This window comes from Eleutherodactylus coqui, chromosome 8 (genome assembly GCF_035609145.1).
Source record: "Eleutherodactylus coqui strain aEleCoq1 chromosome 8, aEleCoq1.hap1, whole genome shotgun sequence".
Classification (NCBI taxonomy): Eukaryota; Metazoa; Chordata; class Amphibia; order Anura; family Eleutherodactylidae; genus Eleutherodactylus; species Eleutherodactylus coqui.
This window is the reverse complement of record NC_089844.1, coordinates 2,154,233-2,180,623: the sequence shown is the minus strand read 5'-3', so window position 1 is coordinate 2,180,623 and position 26,391 is coordinate 2,154,233. Positions and strand designations below refer to the sequence as shown.

General features: G+C 43.7%; 1 protein-coding gene across 1 annotated transcript in view; it reads left to right on the top strand.

The window, feature by feature from the left end:
- Positions 1–2,479: 2,479 nt before the first annotated feature.
- LOC136576111 (antigen WC1.1-like) overlaps positions 2,480–26,391 on the top strand; it is a 175,048-nt gene continuing 151,136 nt past the window's right edge. The window contains exon 1 of the mRNA XM_066575132.1: positions 2,480–2,661. Coding sequence (XP_066431229.1) covers positions 2,520–2,661 — 142 coding nt within the window. The 5' untranslated portion in view covers positions 2,480–2,519. The remainder of the gene's footprint in view (positions 2,662–26,391) is intronic.

Genomic DNA, 26,391 nt, shown 5'->3' with positions numbered 1-26,391 from the left:
TGCAATGGGAACTAAGTTTGCACCAACAGCATAGGCGGGTCCTAGGAAACCCATGAACAAAAAATTGATCTGAGCGGCCAAACATAGCAGACTTGCACCGCACCCACGACATATGCCTCGGCCCACAGCTTCAGCAATCCTAGGCAGGAAGCAGACTTTCACTGCAGCCAGGACATAGGCCTCTGCACAAACCCTCAGCAATCGTGGGCCTACAGCGGACTCCAATGCTAGCGTGGCTGTGCACGTCTCATTAGCGTTGTATTGCTCCTGAAGTTTGTCCCAATGCAGTGCCCCGGATAGTAGAGCTAACGTCAGATAAAATACAGGTGGGCTTCGGCCCACACTGCATGCCCCAGTCAGACTGGGTTTTTTTATAAATAGTCACAGGCAGGTACAACTCCGCAATGGGAATTTCGTGTGCACCCACAGCATAGGTGGGTCCCAGGAAGCCACCGGCGGTACATAAATAAATCCAATTGCAGTGCCCTGCACAGCTGAGGTAACGTCAGATTAAATACAGGTGGGCTTTGGCACACACTGCATGCCCCAGTCAGACTGGGGTTTTTATAAGTAGACACAGGCAGGTACAACTCCCCTATGTGAAGTCCCTGTGGACCCACAGCATAGGTGGCTACCTGGAACCCACCGGGGGTACATAAATAAATCCAATTGCAGTGCCCCGGACAGCTAAGCTAACATCAGATAAAATACAGGTGGGCTTAATACGGTCAGATCAATTTTTTGTTCATGGGTTTCCTAGGACCCACCTTTGCTGTTGGTGCAAACTTAGTTCCCATTGCAGTGTTTGACCTGTCTGGCACAAAGACACTGACTGACTTGGGTAGGGGGAGAGTGCAGATGGCTTTCCCCTTGCAGTGTGGATTGAGCTATGCGACACCTTGACAGAATGAATACTGTGTGGGCACATGGATTCCCCATAGCTATGTAACTCATGCCCATGTTTGCAGCTCCTGAGGTGGCACAGGATTGGAATGACGATTGAACGTCAATTTCTCATTGCTTCTGTACAGCATTGTGGGCTATCGCCCCGCCCCTTTTAAAGAGGGTCGCTACCTGGCCCTGCCAACCCTCTGCAGTGTGTGCCTCCGGTTCCTCCTCATCCAGTACGCGCTTATAAATAGACATGAGGGTGGTGTGGCTATGCGGCCAGCATGTGGCATGAGGGCAGCTGAAGGCTGCGCAGGGACACTTTTGTGTGCGCTGCGGACGCAGGGTTGTGCGGGGGGCTGGGGGGTTGGGCAGCATGTAACCCAGGAGAAGACGCAGCGGAGTGTCATTCAGGCAGTGCTTGTGCTTGGTTGGAGGTAGTGTGGTTCTTAGCTAAGGTGTGCCTTGCTAATGAGGGTTTGTCCGAAGTAAAAATTGTTAGGGGAAGGGGGGGGGGGGGTTATGGCAACTAGCCCTGTCTTGTTTCTACGGTGCACAAACTGAAACAAAAATAATATGATAACTTTATTCTATGGGTCAGTATGATTACTACGATACCAATCTGGTGTCGCTTTTTTTTTTTTTTTTTTTTTTTTTTTTTACAGTATAATTTTTTTTTTTAAAGAAATCCAAATTTTTAAAAAATTATTTTCTGCCGCCATCTTTTGTGCGCAATAACTGTTTTATTTTTCTGTCCACATAGTTGGGCAAGAGTTCATTTCTTGCAGGGCATCCTGTAGTTTGTGTTAGTACCATTTTGGAATACATACGTCTTTTTGATCACTTTTCATTGCATTTTTTCTTGGAGACAGAATGACCAAAAAAGTGCATTTCTGGCTTTCTTAATTTATTTTTCGGACGACGTTCACCAGGAGGGGTAAATAATCCATTACTTTGATCAATAGGACTTTTACGGATGCAGCAATACCAAGCATGTGTTTTTCTTTTATGATTTTGATTAGTCTAACCAATGACCTGTAAAAATACAGTTCATTAATTACAACTTACTGGTGGATGATCAGCAGTTTTTCCACCACGCTGCATATAGTGTATGTATATGTTACATAAACCTACCCTTATAGTATTCAGTCAGCATGCGGTGTGTAATAGTGATTGCCAAATAGTTGTGCAATCACTTTTCTTATTCTTTTCATAAAGCAAGGTTAATGGCGAGCCTGCTGGATTAATTGTATAGGCAGTTTTCAAAAACATACAATGCAATTGGATTACATTATTACCCATAATTGGAAAACCTTACATGGCAGAAAAATGGGTATGATATTTAAATTCAGCGCACTAAAGTTACCATGAGCCACCTATCTGCTTATCGATTTCAAAAATTGTGTTGCACGGTGTTATAGTATGGGAATGTGATGTGAATGTACAGTAATGTGTTCAGTGATTTACCATCAGGTCACAGAGAATACAGACTAGCTGATGGGGCTACTGCTTGCTCAGGACATTTGGAAGCACTTCATGGTGATACTTGGGGATCTGTTTGTGAGATTGAACTAAGAGCGGCCAATGTATTTTGTAAAGAACTTCAATGTGGGGAAGCAGTGCCATCATTAATGACCTATACAAGAAGACCAGGACCAATATGGACAGAGCAAATCTATTGTGACGGTAATGAGTCCAGGCTATATGACTGTATAAGATGTGGGATAGAAGGAAACTGCACCAAACAAAGTTCTGCCTATATCCAATGTAAAGGTGCGTAATACTGTACATTTCATTCTATGATGTCATTGTGAATAATGGTGTAAAATATTATATAAAGAACATGTATAATCACTAGAGATGAGCGAGCATGCTCGTCCGAGCAGTAGCATACTCGAAGGTGCTCGTTACTCGAGCGAGCACCACACGGTGCTCAAGAAAATTTCCTCCTCTCCTCCCCACATGTTTAGTGCCATTTTTTTAGCCAATAAACATGCAGGGAAGGCTTTGGCACCTCCTGCTGTGACGTGCCAACCCTGTGCACATCCATAGCAGTGACTAGCTGGGCTGAACACGTGACCTATGAGTATAAAAACTCTGGTCACCTGAGGCTCGCCTCACACTCCCGCTGCATGAGCTGAGGGATAGAGCTGCTGCTATAGGGAAAGCGATAGTGTAGGGAATAGGTAGCGGTTAGGCAGAGACCCTTGCTCCAAGTACCCAACAGTCCTTTCTAGGACTACAACTCCTCTCATTGTGTGCATCAGCAGTTTGGCTGGCTGGGAGCAGTAGTGCGCACAAAGTGTTCTCAAGCATCCCGGCTGTATACTGCATACTGTTACCAGTTTTATGCAGTACACCGCTAGTGGTGTACACAGACTAGATAGGAAGTAACAAAACTGATTTAATTTTTAATTTTTTTAAACTTTTTTGGCCGCTGAAAGCGTACGCTATATAGCAGTGTGTTGGTGCTGTCAATCTACGCTATCTAACAACAGTATACACTCTTTACATTTTTGGGGGGGATGCTCAAAGCGTTCGGCATATAGCTGTGTGTTGGTGCTGTCGATCTATGCAATCTAGCAACAGTATACACTGTTTATATTTTTTGGGGGCCCACTGAAATCATACGGTAGCAGTGTGTTAGCGGTGGACGATGAGGTGACTGACCCCACCTGGGTTGCTAAGCCTACTGATGACAGGACTTCAGAGGGGGAGGCAAGTGCAGCACCAGAACAGGTTGGAAGAGGCAGTGGGGTGGCCAGAGGGAGAAGCAGGACCACAGCAAATAACCCCCCAACTTTTCCCCACAGCACATCCTCGCAGCAAGCCTCCATGCTGAGGGCTAGGTGCTCGAAAGTCTGGAAGTTTTTTATTGAGAGCACAGTCGACCGACGACAGTGGTGTGCAACATGTGCCACACCAAGATCAGCTGGGGAGCCACCACTACCAGCCTCACCACCACCAGCATGCGCAGGCATATAATGGCCAAGCACCCCACAAGGTGGGACAAAGGCTGTTCACCGCCTCCGGGTCACACCACTGCCTCTTCCCCTGTGTCACATCCTGGCACAGAGATGCAACCCCCCTCCCAGGTTGCAGGCATGAGTGTCTCCCGCCCTGCACCCACACCTTCACCTCCATTGTCCTCCACTAACTCCACCAATGTGTCCCAGCGCAGCGTTCAGCTGTCGATGACCCAAGCAAGCATTGGAACGCAAGCAGAGATATGTGGCAACCCACCAGCATGCACAATCGCTAAACGTGCATATTTCCAAACTACTCAGCCTGGAGATGCTGCCATATAGGCTGGTAGAAACAGCTTTCGCAACCTCATGGTGGCAGCCGTCCCTCAGTACTCGGTCCCCAGTCGCCACTATTTTTCCTGCTGCGCCGCCCCTGCACTACACCAGCATGTCTGACAAAACATAAATCGTGCCCTCACCAATGCGGTTATTGGGAAGGTCCACTTAACCACAGACACATAGACAAGTGCTGGTGGGCAGGGACACTACATCTCCCTGACAGCACATTGGGTAAACCTGGTGTAGGCTGGGACCAAGTCTGACCCTGCGTCCGCTCACGTGCTCCCCACACCGAGGATTGCAGATCCTATCTCGATCATGGTTTCTCCAGCTTATTATGCCACCTCCTCCAAATACCCCCATCATCCTCCTCCACCTCTCAATTTCCATGTGTGAGCATGTCACCTTCAGTCGGTAGCTCGAGGTGCTGCAGCACTGCCGTGGGGAAGCATCAGCATGTGCGCACATTTCTGAAAGTCTACCTCAGATGCTGCCCCCCTTAGGACATTGCAACCAGCTGCCAGTGCACCGACTGTTGTGCGACGTGCCCACGTGCTGGAATTCAACATTGCACATGTTCGCGACAGTTTACGAGCAGCGTAGAGCCATTGGTGAATACCAGCTGCAACATGGCTGTCGGAGATGTAGTCAGCCTGCGCAGTTCTTCACAGAGGAGTGGGCATGGATGTCTGACATCTGTCAGGTCTTAGGAAACTTTAAGGAGTCAACACAAATGGTGAGCAGCGATGCGGCCATTATCAGCATAACCATCCCGCTGCTTTGCCTGCTGAGAAGGTCGCTGCTAAGCATTAAGGCCGACGCTTTGTAAATAGAACAGGAGATGGGGATGACAATACATTGCTTGATAGCCAGACCACCCCCACATCTGTTTCTCAGTGCGTATTGAAGGAGGAAGAGGGGGAAGAGACTGCTTCCCCCACTGCAGAGGGTACCCATGCTACTTCCTTCACATTTGTTCAGCGTGTATGGGAGGAGAAGGAAAATGAGGAGACTGGGAGTTATCCTCCTAGTGAGGATAGCGATGTGTTGCATACTGGGACTCTGGCACACATGGCTGACTTCATGTTAAGCTGCCTTTCTCATGACCCTCGCGTTAAACGCATTCTCGCCAACACGGATTACTGGGTGTTCACTGTTCTCGACCCATGGTATAAGGAGAACCTTTCCACTCTCCTTCCCGAAGAGGAAAGGAGTACGAGAGTGATGCAATACCACAAGGCCCTGGTGTAAAAGCTGATACTAAAGTTCCCATCTGACACGCTAGCGGAAGAAGATGTAGTTCAGTGGGCCAACTAGCAGGGGAGACGTGAGGAACAGGCAGCATGTCCAGCGAAGGCAGGGGAACACTCTCCAAGGCCTTTGCCAGTTTTGTGGCTCCCCAGCCAGACTGTGTCACCACTCCCCAATCAAGGCTGAGTAGCTGTAAAAAGATGGTGAGGGAGTACATTGCCGACTGTACCAATGTCCTCCGTGATCCCTCTGCTCTATACAACTATTGGGTGTCAAAGCTGGACACATGGCACGAACTTGCGCTGTACTCCTTGGAGGTTCTGGCCTGCCCTGCAGCTAGCGTCTTATCAGAGAGGGTGTTTAGTGCTGCTGGGGGGATTATCATGGATAAGCCTACCCGCCTGTCTACTGTCAGTGCTGACAGGCCTACCCTCATTAAGATGAACAAAGCCTGGATTTCCCTAGATTTCTCTTCTTCACCGGTGGAAAGCAGTGGAATATAAAGATTCTTTAAGCTGGAACAGGAGAACCATGCACTCTCTATCAACCCCAAAAAAGGGAGAAGTAGCTTGGTCTATCCTTCTCTGATCCCCCTCCTCCTCCTAAACCAGCATGTCAGCAAGCTGAACTGCCAATTCTTTAGAGGGCCAAAAGGCTCTGTACAAACTAATTTTTCAAAAGGGCTGCCTCCAGGCTCTGTTAGCAAATTAAGCAAGTACGAGCTGTGTGTTAAAATTTTTTTCTGGCTTTCATCTGCACTCTGGGTAAACAAATTTTTCAGGGGTTCACCTATAATCTTGGTACACAAATTTTTCCGGCCTTTGCCTATACTCCTAGCAAACTAATTTTTCAGGGGTTCGCCTATATTCTTGGTACACGAAGGTTTCAGGGGTTCACCTAAACTCTTGGTAAAGCAATTGTTTTAGGGGTTCACCTATACTCTTGATAAAGCAATTGTTTCAGGGGTTTACCTATACTCTTGGTCAGCAAATGTTTCAGGGGTTCGCCTATACTCTTGGAACACAAATTTTTAAGGAGTTCGCCTTTATTCTTGGTATACAAATTTTTCAGGGGTTCTCCTATACTCTTGGTAAAGCAACTGTTTCAGGGGTACACCTCTACTCTTGGTCAACAAATCTATCAGGGGTTCGCCTATATTCTTGGTACACAAAGGTTTCAGAGGTTCGCCTAAACTTATGGTAAAGCAATTGTTTCAGGGGTTCGCCTATACTCTTGGTCAACAAATGTTTCAGGGGTTTGCCTATACTTAGTGTACAAATGTTTCAGGAGTTCGCCTATACTTTTAGTACACAAATGTTTCAGGAGTTCACCTATATTCTTGGTAAAGCAATTGTTTCAGGGGTTCGCCTCCACTCTGGGTACAAAAATCTGTGGTTGTAGAATGGGTGGTTGAATTGTGCAGATATGTAGAAGTACTGGCATCTGAGTCTCCTTTATGCCCACGTTTGTGGCTCATGAAATTTTGTAACGGAGGTGGCATGGGATTGGAATTATTGGACCCCAACAGTCCTTTCTAGGACTACAATTCCTCTCATTGTGTGCATCATCAGTTTGGCTGCCTGGGACCATTAGTGCGCACAAAGCGTTCGCAAGCATTCCGGCTGTATACTGCATACTGTTACCTCTTCTATGCAGTATACTCCTACTGGTGTACGCAGACTATATAGCAACTAACAAAACTTCTCTCATTTTTCATTCTTTTTTTTTTTGCTGAAAGCATCTGCATAATAGGCCCAAGTGTGTGTCCCATTGATAGCTTGGTCTATCATTTTCTGATCTTCCTCCACCTAAACCAGCATGTCAGCATGCTGAACAGCCAATTCTTCAGAGGGCCCCATAGGCTATTTAAAAAATTATTTTTTACCAGGGCTGCCTCCAGCCTCTGTCAAAAGAATTTTTTTGGAGGGCGGCCTCCGGGTTCTTGCCACCAATTTTGAAGAGGTTCACTACTACAGTTCAGCAAAAGTGCTGGTTCCAGCATCATACGCCCACAGAGTGCACAAATGTATTCCAGTGCAGTGTCCAGCTATCTGACACCTAGACAGAATTAATTGTCCTGCTTTGGCCACTCAAATTTCTTCATGTGTCCCACTGTCCTTGTAGTGATCAAAGGAAGCGTAACTGATTTCAGGAGACATTGACAGCTTCACTGTACACCTGTGGTGGCAACTTTTGTGACACCTCCTGCTTAAAACAAATCTTTTGTTTTAGAATGCGTTGTTGAATTGTACACATGGTTAGAAGTACTGGCATCTAAGTCCCCTTTATGGCCACAGAGGATTATGGGTCCTACCTCGGTCACAGTTTCTTGGGCTTATTATGCCACCTCCCCCTCCTGCTTGGGGTCTGGGAATCAGCGCTGGTCGACATCTATTTGCTCGTGTTACCACAGTTATCTGGCACACTGGTTTGGACCAATCAAAAGAAGCGTAACTTAATTAATGAGACATTCACAGCAATACTAGCATCCGAGTCTGCTTTATGCCCACGATTGCTGAGGGTATGGGCAGAGGCCGAGGTCCTGGGGAGGGATGCAACTGCGCCTGGTTTGGCCTGTGTAACTTCTTCGTGGTTCATCCAGTCTTTGGAGCGATCAAAGCAACCGTAACTGATTTAATGAGACATTCGCAGCAGTACTAGCATACGATTGCTGAGGATGTGGGCAAAGGGCGAGGCTTTGGTGCAACTGTTCCACATTTGGACTGTGGAAACTCTTCGTATATCACAGGAAGGAACCTGGACTCTAATATATAACTTTTATTTATCCGCTTAAATCCAAAAATAGACAGTGTACTATAAGATCTGTCTTACTAAACAGTGCTGATCAGAATTCCAATGCCCATGCCACCTCTGTTGAAAATTGATGATAAATTGACATACGATCATAATACCAATCCAATGCCACCTCCATCACAAAATTGTCAGGATCCACAAACGTGGGCATAAAGGGGACTCAGATGCTAGTACTTCTACACATTTCCACAATGCAGCAGCGCATACTAACACCAAAGATTGGTTTGAAGCAGGAGGTGTTGCAAAAGTAGCCGCCACAGGTATATAGTGACCCTGTGAAAGTCTCATTAGATTAGTTTTGCTTCCTGTGAATGCTCCAATCCGGTATCTCAGATAACTGTGGTAATTTGTAGCAGGAGAGATAATACATACCGACCAGCACTGATCCCCAGACATTATGGAGGAGGAGGAGGGGGCATAATCAACCCAAGAAACTGTGACCGAGGTAGGACCTGCAATACTCTGTGTGGGAAGCACATGAGCGGGCCCAGGGTCAGACTTGGTCCCAGCCTCCACCTGGTTGACCCAATGTGCCATTAGTTGCGGTTCCTTTCATCGCTCCAAAGACTGGATGAACCACGAAGAGGTTCCACTATTCACTGTGACAGAAGGTTCCAAAAATTAAAGTATATCACAGGAAGGAACCTGGACTCTAAAATATAACTTTTATTGATACTAATAATTAAAACAAAAGCTCGTCAAGGGACCCGCTATATATAACAATCACACACAGGACAAGACATAACATAAAAGAGGGTGCCACAAATGATGCCAACACCGGATTGTGTCTACCCACTATATTAGGGCCACAGAGTCAGTATTTAGTTTATATATTTGGTATAGATATGCAAGGACCATTTGATATATATTGTTTTATGGACGTCCTAATGAAGAACCACCTGCTGTGTTTGGGCAATGTGGTGGTCTGTCATTCCGAGTCTAGATGAATAGGATGAGGGTATGGCATAGAGCAGGGGTGTCAAACTCATGTTCAACGAGGGCCATATCAGGCTTATGAACCCCACAGTGGCCCGATTGGTAATAGGGTCCCCCATAGCGGCCAGTGGCGCACACTATTATATATATCTATAAATATCTACACACACACAGGAGCACACTAATATTTATATATATATATATATATATATATATATATATATATATATATACACTACCGTTCAAAAGTTTGGGGTCACCCAAACAATTTTGTGTTTTCCATGAAAAGTCCCCCTTATTCCCCACCATGCGTTGTGAAATGAATAGACAATAGAGCCAAGACATTGACAAGGTTAGAAATAATGATTTGTTTTTGAAATAACATTGTTTTTACATCAAACTTTGCTTTCGTCAAAGAATCCTCCTTTTTCAGCAATTACAGCATTGCACACCTTTGACATTCTAGCTGTTAATTTGTTGAGGTAAGCTTGTGAAATTGCACCCCACGCTTCTAGAAGCATCTCCCACAAGTTGGATTGGTTGGATGGGCACTTCTGGCGTACCATACGGTCAAGCTGCTCCCACAACAGCTCAATGGGGTTCAGATCTGGTGACTGCGCTGGCCACTCCATTACTGATAGAATACCAGCTGCCTGCTTCTGCTGTAAATAGTTCTTGCACAATTTGGAGGTGTGTTTAGGGTCATTGTCCTGTTGTAGGATGAAATTGGTTCCAATCAAGCGCTGTCCACTGGGTATGGCATGGCGTTGCAAAATGGAGTGATAGCCTTCCTTATTCAGAATCCCTTTTACCCTGTACAAATCTCCCACCTTACCAGCACCAAAGCAACCCCAGACCATCACATTACCTCCACCATGCTTAACAGATGGCGTCAGGCATTCTTCCAGCATCTTTTCATTTGTTCTCCGTCTCACAAACGTTCTTCTTTGTGATCTAAACACCTCAAACTTGGATTCATCCGTCCACAACACTTTTTTCCAGTCTTCCTCTGTCCAATGTCTGTGTTCTTTTGCCCATCTTAATCTTTTTCTTTTATTGGCCAGTCTCAGATATGGCTTTTTCTTTGCCACTCTGCCCTGAAGCCCAAAATCCCGCAGCCGCCTCTTCACTGTAGATGTTGACACTGGTGTTTTGCGGGTACTATTTAATGAAGATGCCAGTTGGGTACCTGTGAGGCGTCTGTTTCTCAAACTAGAGACTCTAATGTGCTTATCTTCTTGCTTAGTTGTGCAACGCGGCCTCCCACTTCCTTTTCTACTCTGGTTAGAGCCTGTTTGTGCTGTCCTCTGAAGGGAGTAGTACACACCGTTGGAGGAAATCTTCAATTTCTTAGCAATTTCTCGCATGGAATAGCCTTCATTTCTAAGAACAAGAATAGACTGTCGAGTTTCAGATGAAAGTTCTCTTTTTCTGGCCATTTTGAGCGTTTAATTGACCCCACAAATGTGATGCTCCAGAAACTCAATCTGCTCACAGGAAGGTCAGTTTTGTAGCTTCTGTAACGAGCTAGACTGTTTTCAGATGTGTGAACATGATTGCACAAGGGTTTTCTAATCATCAATTAGCCTTCTGAGCCAATGAGCAAACACATTGTACCATTAGAACACTGGAGTGATAGTTGCTGGAAATGGGCCTATATTCACCTTTGTAGATATTGCACAAAAAAACAGGCATTTGCAGCTAGAATAGTCATTTACCACATTAGCAATGTATAGAGTGCATTTGTTTAAAGTTAGGACTAGTTTAAAGTTATCTTCATTGAAAAGTACAGTGCTTTTCCTTCAAAAATAAGGACATTTCAATGTGACCCCAAACTTTTGAACGGTAGTGTATATATATATATATATATGTATACATACACACGCGTGCGCACACACTACATATATACGTACAGACACACACTAATATACACATGCGCACATACGCACCTTATTATACACATACATGCGCACAGACGAACGCTATTAAACACACACATGCGCACAGACGCACACTATTATACACACACATGCACACAGACGCACACTATTATACACACACATGCGCACAGATGCACACTATTATACACACACATGCGCACAGACGCACACTATTATACACACCCATGCACGCAGACGCACACTATTATACACATACATGCGCACACACACACACTATTCTACACATACATGCGCACAGACGCACACTATTCTACACATACATGCGTACAGAGGCACACTATTATACACATACATGCGCACAGTCCACATAATATACACATACATGCGTACAGATGCACACTATTATACACACATGCGTACAGACGCAAACTATTATACATATATGCACACAGACGCTCACTGTTATACACATACATGCACACAGACGCACACTATTATACACATATGCACACAGACGCACACTATTATACACAAATGCACACAGACGCACACTATTATACACATACACGCACAGATGCACACTATTATACACATACACGCACATATGCACACTATTATACACATTAGCACACAGACGCACACTATTATACACATAAGCATACAGACGCACACTATTCTATACATACATGCGCATAGACGCACACTAGTATACACATACATGCGCACAGAAGCACACTATTATACACATATGCGCACAGACGCATACTATTAAACACATACGCGCACAGACGCACACTAATATACACATATATGCACACAGATGCACATTATAATACACATACGCGCACAGACGCACACTATTATGCACGTATGCGCACAGATGCACACCATTATGCACATACAGACAAAGACGCACACTATTATACACATAGAGACGCACACTATTATACATATACATGCACACAGATGCACAAGGTTATACACATACGTGCACAGATATACACTATTATACACATATCCAAACAGACGCACACAATTATACACATATACGCACAGACGCACACTATTATACACATACAAGCAAGCAGACGCACACTATTATACACAAACATGCACGCAGACGCACACTATTATACACATGCACACAGACACACACTATAATACATATACATGCGCACAGACGCACACTATTATACACATGCACACAGACACACTATTATACACAAACAAGCGCACAGACGCACACTAATATACATATATGCACACAGACGCACACGATTATACACATACATGCGCATAGACGCACACTATTATACACATACGCGCACAGACGCACACTATTATACACAAATGCACACAGACGCACACTATTATACACATAAGCAAACAGACGCACACTATTATACACATATGCACACAGACACACACTATTATACACATACACGCACAGATGCACACTATTATAAACATATGCACACAGACGCACACTATTATGCAAATATGCACACAGACGCTCACTATTATACATACACGCACACTATTATACTCACATATGCGTACAGAAGCACACTATTATACACATATGCACACAGACGCACACTATTATACACATACATGCACACATACGCACACTATTATACACATACATGCACAGATGTACACTATTATACACATATGCACACAGACGCACACTTTTATACACATACGCGCACAGAGGCACACTATTATACACATACGCACACAGACGCACACTATTATACACATACGCACAGATCGACGCTATTATACACATATGCACACAGACGCACATAATTATACACATAGGCACACAGACGCACTCTATTATACACATACATGGGCACAGACGCACACTATTATACACATACATGCGCACAGACGCACACTATTATACACATACATGCGCACAGACGCACACTATTATACACATACATGCGCACAGACGCACACTATTATACACATACGCGCACAGGCGCACACTATTATGCAAATATGCATGCAGACGCCCACTATTATACACATACATGCACACAGACGCACACTATTCTACTCATACATGTACACAGACGCGCACTATTATACACATACATGCACACAGACGCACACTATTTTAAACATACGCGCACAGATGCACACTATTATACACTTATGCATACAGACGCACACTGTTATACACATATGCACACAGACGCACACTATTATACACATACATGTGCAGACGCCCACTATTATACATACATGCACACAGTTGCACACTGTTATATACATACATGCACACAGACGCATACTATTATACACATATGCAAACAGACACACACTATTATACACATACATATGCACAGAGGCACACTATTATACACATACATGCGCAAAGAGGCACACTATTATACACATACATGCGCACAGAAGCACATTATACACATATACGCACAGACGCACACTATTATACACATACATGCAAACAGACGCACACTTTTATACACATACATGCACACAGACGCATACTATTATACACATACGCGCACAGACGCACACTAGTAAACACATATGCACACAGACGCACACTAGTATACACATATGCCCATAGACGCACTCTTTCTATACATATACATGCGCACATACGCACACTATTATACACATACATGCACACAGACGCACACTATTATACACATACGCACACAGACGCACACTATTATACACACAGATGCCCGCAGACGCACACTATTATACACATACATGCACACAGACGCATACTATTATACACAGACGCACACTATTATACAAATACATGCACACAGAAGCACAGTATTATTCACACACATTCGCACAGACGCACACTATTATACACACACATGCGCGCAGACGCACACTATTATACACATACATGCGAACAGAGACACACTATTATACACTTATGCGCACAGACGCACACTATTTTACACATACGTGCGCACAGACGCACACTATTATACACATACATGCACACAGACGCACACTATTATGCACCTGCATGCACAGAGAAGCACAGTATTATACACACAGATGCGCGCGGACGCACACTATTATAAACACACATGCGCGCAGAGGCACACTATTATACACACACATTCACACAGACACACACTATTATACACTAAAATGCACACAGGCGCACACTATTATACACATACGGGCAAAGATGCACACTATTATGCAAATATGCACACAGACGCACACTATTATACACATACATGCACACAGACGCACACTATTATACTCATACATGTGCACAGACGTGCACTATTATACACATACATGCACACAGACGCACACTATTTTAAACATACGCGCACAGATGCACACTATTATACACATATGCACACACACGCACACTATTATACACATACATGCGCACAGACGCCCACTATTATACATATACGTGCGCACAGATACACACTATTATACACATATGCACAGACGCACACTATTATACACATATACTCACAGACGCACACTATTATACACATACATGCAAACAGACGCACACTATTATACACCTGCATGCACAGAGAAGCACAGTATTATACACACACATGTGCGCGGACGCACACTATTATACACACACATGCGCGCAGACGCACACTATTATACACACACATGCACACAGACACAAACTATTAAACACTTACATGCACATAGGCGCATACTATTATACACATACGCGCACAGATGCACACTATTATGCAAATATGCACACAGACGCACACTATTATACACATACATGCACACAGACGCACACTATTATACTCATACATGTGCACAGACGAGCACTATTATACACATACATGCACGCAGACGCACACTACTATACACATACATGCACGCAGACGCACACTATTATACACATGCACACAGACACACACTATTATACATATGCATGCGCACAGACGCACACTATTATACACAAATGCGCACAGACGCCCACTATTATACACAAATGCACACAGACGCACACTATTATACACAAACATGCGCACAGACGCACACTATTATACACATACATGCGCATAGATGCACACTATTATACACATACGCGCACAGACGCACACTATTATACACAAATGCACATAGACGCACACTATTATACACATAAGCACACAGACGCACACTATTATACACATACGCACAGATGCACACTTTTATAAACATATGCACACAGACGCAAACTTTCATACACATACACGCACAGAGGCTCACTATCATACACATACGCACTCAGACGCACACTATTATACACAGACGCACACTATTATACACATACGCACAGATGAACGCTATTATACACATATGCACACAGACGCACATAATTATACACATAGGCAACCAGACGCACACTATTATACACATACATGGGCATAGACGCACACTATTATACACATACATGGGCATAGACGCACACTATTATACACATACATGCGCACAGACACAAACTATTATACACACACAAGCACACTATTAGACACACACACGTGTACAGATGCACTCTGTTATACACATATGCGTACAGAAGCACACTATTATACACATATGCACACAGGCGCAAACTATTATACACATACATGCATAGATGTACACTATTATACACATATGCACACAGGCGCACACTATTATACACATACATGCACACATACGCACACTATTATACACATACATGCACAGATGTACACTATTATACACATATGCGAACAGACGCAAACTTTCATACACATACACGCACAGAGGCACACTATCATACACATACGCACTCAGACGCACACTATTATACACAGACGCACACTATTATACACATACGCACAGATGAACGCTATTATACACATATGCACACAGACGCACATAATTATACACATAGGCAACCAGACGCACACTATTATACACATACATGCGCACAGACACAAACTATTATACACACACAAGCACACTATTAGACACACACACGTGTACAGATGCACTCTGTTATACACATATGCGTACAGAAGCACACTATTATACACATATGCACACAGGCGCAAACTATTATACACATACATGCATAGATGTACACTATTATACACATATGCACACAGGCGCACACTATTATACACATACATGCACACATACGCACACTATTATACACATACATGCACAGATGTACACTATTATACACATATGCGAACAGACGCAAACTTTCATACACATACACGCACAGAGGCACACTATCATACACATACGCACTCAGACGCACACTATTATACACAGACGCACACTATTATACACATACGCACAGATGAACGCTATTATACACATATGCACACAGACGCACATAATTATACACATAGGCAACCAGACGCACACTATTATACACATACATGGGCATAGACGCACACTATTATACACATACATGCGCACAGACACACACTATTATACACATACATGCGCACAGACACAAACTATTATACATATACATGCACACAGATGCACACTGTTATATACATACGCGCACAGATACACACTATTATACACATATGCACACAGACACACAAATTATACACATATGCAAACAGACACACACTATTATACACATACATATGCACAGAGGCACACTATTATACACATACATGCGCACAGAAGCACATTATACACATATGCGCAAAGACGCACACTATTATACACATACATGCAAACAGACGTACGCTATTTCACACATACATGCACACAGATGCACACTATTATACACATACGCGCACAGACGCACACTATTATGCAAATATGCACAGACGCACACTTTTATACACATACATGCACACAGACGCATACTATTATACACATACGCGCACAGACGCACACTAGTAAACACATATGCACACAGACGCACACTAGTATACACATATGCCCATAGACGCACTCTATTTTACATATACATACGCACACTATTATACATACAGATGCCCGCAGACGCACACTATTATAAACATACGCGCACAGACGCACACTATTATACACATACGCACACAGACGCACACTATTATACACATACATGCACACATACGCACAGTATTATACACACACATTCGCACAGACGCACACTATTATAGACACACATGCGCGCAGACGCACACTTTTATACACATACTTGCGCACAGAGACACACTATTATACACATGTGCGCACAGACGCACACTATTATACACCTGCATGCACAGAGAAGCACAGTATTATAAACACAGATGCGCGCGGATGCACACTATTATGCACACACATGCGCGCAGACGCACACTATTATACACACACATGCACACAGTCACACACTATTATACACTTAGATGCACACAGGCGCACACTATTATGCATATATGCACACAGACGCACAATAGTATACACATACATGCACACAGATGCACACTATTTTAAACATACGCGCACAGATGCACACTATTATACACATATGCACACAGACGCACACTATTATACACATATGCACACAGACGCACACTATTATACACATACATGCGCACAGACGCCCACTATTATACATATACATGCGCACAGATACACACTATTATACACATACATGCACACAGAAGCACACTATTATACACATACATGCACAGATGTACACTATTATACACATATGCACACGGACGCACACTTTTATACACATACGCGCACAGAGGCACACTATTATACACATACGCACACAGACGCACACTATTATACACATACGCACAGATGGACGCTATTATACACATATGCACACAGACGCACATAATTATATACATAGGCACACAGACGCACACTATTATACACATACATGGGCACAGACGCGAACTATTATACACATACATGCGCACAGACACACACTATTATACACATACATGCGCACAGACGCACACTATTATACACATACATGCGCACAGACGCACACTATTATACACATACATGCGCACAGACGCACACTATTATACACATACGCGCACAGGCGCCCACTATTATGCAAATATGCACACAGACGCACACTATTATACACATACATGCACACAGACGCACACTATTATACTCATACATGTGCACAGACGTGCACTATTATACACATACATGCACACAGACGCACACTATTTTAAACATACGCGCACAGATGCACACTATTATACACATATGCACACACACGCACACTATTATACACATACATGCGCACAGACGCCCACTATTATACATATACGTGCGCACAGATACACACTATTATACACATATGCACAGACGCACACTATTATACACATACATACGCACAGAGGCACACTATTATATACATACATGCGCAAAGAGGCACACTGTTATACACATACATGCGCACAGAAGCACATTATACACATATACGCACAGACGCACACTATTATACACATACATGCAAACAGACGCACACTATTATACACCTGCATGCACAGAGAAGCACAGTATTATACACACACATGTGCGCGGACGCACACTATTATACACACACATGCGCGCAGACGCACACTATTATACACACACATGCACACAGACACAAACTATTAAACACTTACATGCACACAGGCGCATACTATTATACACATACGCGCACATATGCACACTATTATGCAAATATGCACACAGACGCACACTATTATACACATACATGCACACAGACGCACACTATTATACTCATACATGTGCACAGACGAGCACTATTATACACATACATGCACGCAGACGCACACTATTATACACATACGCGCACAGATGCACACTATTATACACATATGCACACAGACATACACTATTATACACATACATGCACACAGGCGTACACTATTATACACATACATGCAGAAACGCACACTACTATATACATATGCACACAGACGCACACTATTATACACATACGCGCACATATGCACACTATTATACACATGCACACAGACGCACAGTATAATACACATACACGCACTGACACACACTATTATACACATACATACGCACAGACGCACACTAATATACACATACGCGCACAGATGCACACTATTATATACACACATGCACACAATTGTACACATGCATGCGGACAGACGCACACTCTTATACACATGCATGTGCACAGACACACGATATCATACACATACGTGCACAGACGCTCACTATTATACACACACATGCGCACAGAGGCACACTATTATACACACACATGCACACAGAGGCACACTATTATACACATATGCACACAGACGCACACTATTAAACACATACATGCGCACAGACGCACATAATTATACATATACATGCGCATAGACGCACACAATTATACACATACATGCACACAGACGCACACTATTATACACATACATGCACGGACGCACACTATTATATACATATGCACACAGACGCACACTATTATACACATACTCGCACAGATGCACACTATTATACACATATGCACACAGACACACACTATTATAGACATACATGCACACAGGCGTACACTATTATACACATACATGCACAGACGCACACTACTATATACATATGCACACAGACGCACACTTTTATACACATACGCGCACAGATGCACACTATTATACACATGCACACAGACGCACAGTATAATACACATACACACATTGACACACACTATTATACACATACATGCGCACAGACGCACACTACTATACACATACGCGCACAGATGCACACTATTATATACACACATGCACACTATTATACACATGCATGCGCACAGATGCACACTATTATACACATACATGCGGACAGACGCACACTCTTATACACATGCATGTGCACAGACACACACTATCATACACATACGCGCACAGACGCACACTATTGTACACACACATGCGCACAGACGCACACTATTATACACACACATGCGCACAGACGCACATATTATACACATACATGTGTACAGACGCACACTATTATATACATATGCACACAGACTCACACTGTTATACACATATGCACACAGACACACACTATTATACACATACATGCGCACAGACGCACCCTATTATTCAAATACAGGCGCACAGACACACACTTATATACAAATGCAGGCGCACAGACGCACACTAATATACACATACATGTGCACAAACGCACACTATTATACACATAGGCGCACAGACGCACACTATTATACACATACGCGCACAGACGCACACTATTATACACATAGGCGCACAGACGCACACTATTATACACATATGCACAGAGACGCACACTATTATACACATACGCACAGAGACGCTCACTATTATACACATACGCACACTATTATACACACATGCACACAGACGCAAACTATTATACACATATGCACACAGATGCACACTACTAAACACATACATGCGCACAGCCGCACACTATTATACACATACATGCGCACAGACGCACACTATTATACACATACATGCGCACAGACGCACACTATTATACACATACATGCGCACAGACGCACACTATTATACACATACGCGCACAGACGCACACTATTATACACATACGCGCACAGACGCACACTATTATACACATACATGCACACAGACGCACACTATTATACACATACGCGCACAGACGCACCCTATTATACACATGCAGGCACACAGGCGCAGCCTTTTATACACATATGCACACACACGCACACTATGATACATATATGCACACAGATGCACACTATTATACAAATATGCACAGAGACGCACACTTTTATACACATACGCGCACAGACGCACACTCTTATACACATACGCGCACAGATGCACACTATTATACACATATGCACGCAGGCGCACACTATTATACACATATGCACACAGACACACACACTATATATATATTTATATATGTATATATATGTATATATATATATATATATATATATATATATACACACACACATACATATGCACACAAGGACACTTTTGCATTTTTTTACTTACCTGCATCCAATGTGGTCCCACTGACAGGTATACCAGCTGCTCTCTTCTTGGGGCCCACCTGCATACTTGGGTCCCTGATGTCTCCCCAGGCCTGCAGCCATGAACATAGGGAGGGCTGGTTAGAGGAGTTCAGCACTGACCAGGCTCTCACCCTGCAGCTGCTCCTCCTCAGAGTCGCTCTCCTCACACCAGAGATCATGTTCTCTGCAGTTTTATTCCCTCCTCCGCGGCCGTTGTCAGTCTGCTATCAGCACTCCTCTATTTCTGTCTGCACTAGACAGAACTAGCCGATAGAAGATCGCCGGCGGGCCACAGAAAATGTGGTGGCGGGCCGGATTTTGCCCGTGGGCCTTGTGTTTGACACCTGTGATTCCGAGTCTGGATGAATAGTAGGATGAGTGTATGGGCATAGAGGATAATCACATATAATATACAGTGAGTGAACAGTAAATCCAATGTGACCTACTAGTATTTTTATAAAGACCACTAATAGCGTGTTATGGTGTTTGAACTAGTTATGGTGAAGTGAATAGAGTCCCTTCACTCCCCTTCCTACAGCTCGGCTCTGAACAAATAATGCTGTATGGGTTATAGTATTGACACATATATTGACGTAATCAATGCCAGAGTGTCAATATAAATTTAGGAGTAAAGCTGCCCTATGCATAATATCATACCCTCATTGATAGCCGCACACAGTGCTAGAGGGATATTAGGCACAGCTTTACTATAATGAGGTAGCTAAGGCTGATGGTCTATCTAACCCACAGCATTAACTAGTGCCTGTATGGTAAAGAAATGGATAGCTATTCAGCTATCCAAATGGTGTTGGTAATAATAGATTAGATATCTATACGACTGACTTTCGACGCGTTTCTGCTTCATCAGGACAGTAGAATCTATCTCGCACTATTGCTAGATGGACAGCTAGTGTGTAACTGAACTCTATGATAACACACAGCCTAAGGGCATGAAGGCCCAGTAAAGACTGATAGACCTGGTAGGTATTAGTCCGGTGTCTGTTTAAGTAGCGTAAATACCGCCCCTAGTTACCTAGAGTTTGTAGCGCTCAGCCAATCGGAAATACTAGGAGGAACATGTCACGGAGGATGCCAACGTTGCGGTCCAATGGACGTCATCAGTCACATGACTATCACGTGACGATGTACTGATATTCTTGCGATATCTCAGTAAGAACAAGTGCGCATGCGCACTCACGAACCAACCTATTAGCAATGCAGCAACATGCGCTGTCTAGATATAGACCATCAGCGCAGGTGCATGAAGAGCCAAGATAGCACTGCCTGAAGCGCACTACGGTCTAGCGCCACCATCAACATCATAATATCACTTTACCAGCATTGAATAAAAAACTTTCAGACATTGTTCCGATACTTTAAATAGTAATTATTAAATGATAACCTGTATCTTAGGGACTGCATCAGGTAAGTGAGTTGAAAAACAGATGAAATACGGGCACTCAGGTACTAGAGAGTAAATAAAATGCCTATGATGGGGCATAATGTGATACAGCAAACAGGTACGTATCCATCAATAGTGAGATTAACATATTTTATGATATAATCGAGTGCAATAGAGTCTAAGCCTACATGGGTGGTTGTAAAAATATATTATGAGAATATGGAACTGCACAGAGCTAGAGATCAAAAGAGAGCAGTAATGGTTGTATGGCAGGAGGGAATTTAAATGATGTTCTAGATGAAAGGAACAAAGGAGAGGCATTCATTAAGTCCCTTTGGAGCAGAGGACTCCAGATGATAAATCTAAGCCGCCTCTTTTTGTAGGAGTTTGCGGTCAATGTTGCCTCTCCGTCCTGATGGTCTCAGGACTTCAATGCCCCTAAAGGTAACCAATTCTGGATTGTTGTCATGTACATCTCGCATATGAGTAGCCAAACTTGTTGGTTCCTTACGGCTGATGTTGCCCACGTGGGCTAGTACCCATCTTCGTAGTTGTTGAGCAGTTTTTCCCACATAATCCTTGGGGCAGGGGCAGGTAGCACTGTAGACCACATTTGTAGACCTACAGTTGATATAGTCCCTGATGGTATATGTTTTTCCAGTTGATGGGCTTTTGAAGGTGCCAGTTTTTTCAATAAACTGGCAAGCCTTGCATCCATGACAGGAAAAGGAACCTTCTAGCTTCAGGGAAAAAATTTAAAAAAAACAGTATACATCACCTAAAAAGTGATGTGAGCCTGGCTGCATCATCTCCCTGGTCCCGACACTGTTTCTCTTCATTATCTTCTGGCCGGGATTGAAAAATCCCCCCTCCTGAAAGCACTTGCCGTGATTGGCTGACGTTTAGCCAATCACAGCCAGGACTTGATGAACCAGTCACAGCCATTCATTGGCTAAGTGTTAGCCAATTACAGCCAGCGCTTCCAAGAGGAAGGGATTTATCAATCCCCGGCCAAAAGAGAGGAAGATGATCTGTGTCGGGGACCCAAGAAGAAGCTGCTATGGAGCCACGGACAGCGCTTCTAGGTGATATATACTTTTTTTTCTTCAGCTACGGCTTATTTTCAGAGTAGGGCTTATATTTCAAGCACCCCACGCTTTCCCCCAAAAATCCTTGCATGTGGTGCTACAAAGTTGTGTGAGTTTGTAGCACCACATGCAACTTAGTACCACTACAAAGTTGCGGTATCCTTGCAAGCAACCGCAGCGATATTGCAAGGGCCTGCATAAACTGTATTCATGCATGGAGATTAGAGTTGAAAGTTATATTTCTTAAAGAGAAGGTATTTCACAATGTTTCGTTAAGAAGTAAACTTTATACTTCCAGCTCACCACACTTTGACAGACTGTCCAAACTTTACCTATCTTCATTTTTTTTACACAACTTTTCATGATATCAGTTGTAGAGAATTTTGTGCTATCAGGTGAAAATATCTTCTATGCTAACAAAGGTGTAAAGTTTTTCACATAGGACCCTTTGGTTGATGGGTCACTGACAGGTAGCATTCATAAAGTCCTTGAAAGTCCATTTAAAAAATAGGCATTTTTTCCAGTGTCCATAAAAAAATGGTGTCTGATTTTATTTATTTTTTTAAGTGAGAGGAGCTTTTGAAAGTTATTGTAATTTTCATTTTACATTTCAGAGTAATTGCTGCTCCGGTGTTCATATCAGTTTTCCGGGTTACTGGCATGTATCTCTTATAATCTTTTTGGATTATTGTGTTTTTTCAATCTGTCCATAAATATTTTATGGATATATTGTCCAAAAAAAAGTAATGTTGGCAGCCCTGCATCTGCTGGATGTGTAATGTTTTTGTTTAACATGTTACACCATAGACCTCAGCATCTGTCACTATGTCTTGCCTAGAGAGAATTTAAAGGGGGTTTTGGCACTTTTTAATATTGATGACCTATTCTTGGGATGGGTCATCAGTAACAGATCATTGGAGATTGGCCCTTTGGGATCCCTGCTAATCAGCTGATTCCACGGTCCGCTGTCAGTTCATGTTGGCTGGGCAGCTACATCAGTGGTCAGGACCGGAGGATCAGCTTCACTTCTATTGGTTTCAATAGAATGAAGACGTATATAACACTTCCAGCCCTGACCACGTGTCACGTCTCAGTCAGCACATGGTTAATTGTTTGCCAGCACACCTAGTTTGTGTAGGTTCAATCCAGATTAGCCAAGGTTCTCAGCTCCTGTGCTTTCTAGTCTAGGTACATTAGTCCTGCTAGTGTCAGAGAGGTATGGCTGGTGATTGACATTTCTGTCAGCCAATTGGCTTCTCCCTATAAGATCCAGCTCTTGCTGCCTGGGAGTTGCCAATTAATTTCCAGTATTCCCTGAGCAGTCAGCCTGCTCAGAGCTGCTATGTGTCTGTCTCTGGTACTTTGGTTTGTTCCCTGTTTGTGTCTATTGTTTGTCTGTACTTTATTTCTGTCCACTGTACCCAATGTGTTCAGGGTGCCTTGGTAGGGATTTGTAGTGGCCTAGGTACAAGTGTGGGTCCGCACCTGTCGAAAGCGATCGACCTGCCAATAGGGCAGGGCTCACTCCCGGGGTAGGGGTTTGCAGGGAAAGGATTTCTCTTAGGTTATTTTTCATTTATGTTGCACGGTCGAGATAAACAGGCCTTTACCCTCCTGCAGAGGTGCATTCTGTCTGTTCTGCATCTAGCCGCCTGTACCAGCACTTTCCCGCGTCCGTTTTGGCTGCCCCCTGTACCCTGTTCATGTTAGCAGTCCAGGATGAACATGCCACCACCGATACAGATGTCCTGCCCAGTTGCACAGACTGCAGGCCAGAGAATTTTATAATTTTGTATTTTAATGTTTTCACTTCAACTTAGTTGTAATTATTCACTTTACTTTATTTGTGCTTTGTGCTACACACCAATTCTTTTGTAATACAATTTTACTTTTTTGGTAGGAGTATTTATTAATTTTAGACATGAGCGAGTACCAAAATGCTTGGGTGCTAGTTACTCGAGTCGAACTTTTCGTAATGCTCGAGAGCTCGTTTCGAGTAACGAATCCCATTGAAGTCAATGCGAGACTCAAGCATTTTTCAAGCTGACCGATGCTCCGCATAGGGGAGGTTCTGTGAAACACCTGAAAACATTAGAAAGTCATGGAAACATCACAGAAATGGATAGGGAACAGCAGGGACAACATGCATGGGTGCATCTGAGGCTCCCAGGTCACACTATTAAGCCAAATTGGTGGCAATAGCCTGGCGGTCACCCCCTCCCCCCCCAACAAATTTACTTGGGGCAGACCATAAGCAGCAAGGCACACGCGCTGGCACATCTTAGCTAAGTATCACACTAGCTGCAATCAAGGCCAATCACCACCTGTGGGTGACACCACTGCCTCTTCTCCTGGGTTACATGCTGGCATTGCTGCCCAACCCCCTGCACGAGCCTGCATCCACAGTGCACACAAAATTTTCCTTGCGCAGCATTCAGCTTCCCTCATGCCACATGCTGGCTTGATAGCCACACCACACTCATGTCTATTTATAAGCTCGTCTTGGATGAGGAGGAACCGAAGACACACACTGCAGAGGGTTGGAAGGGCTGGCAGCGACCCTCTTTAAAAGTGTGGGCAATAGCCCACAGTGGTGATGAAAATTGATGATAAATTGACGTATGATCATAAATCCAATCCAATGCCACCTCCATCACAAAATTGTCAGGAGCTGCAAACGTGGGGATAAAGGGGACTCAGGTGCCAGTACTTCTACACATCTCTGCAATGCAGCAGCGCATACTAACACCAAAGATTAGTTTGAAGCAGGAGGTGTTGC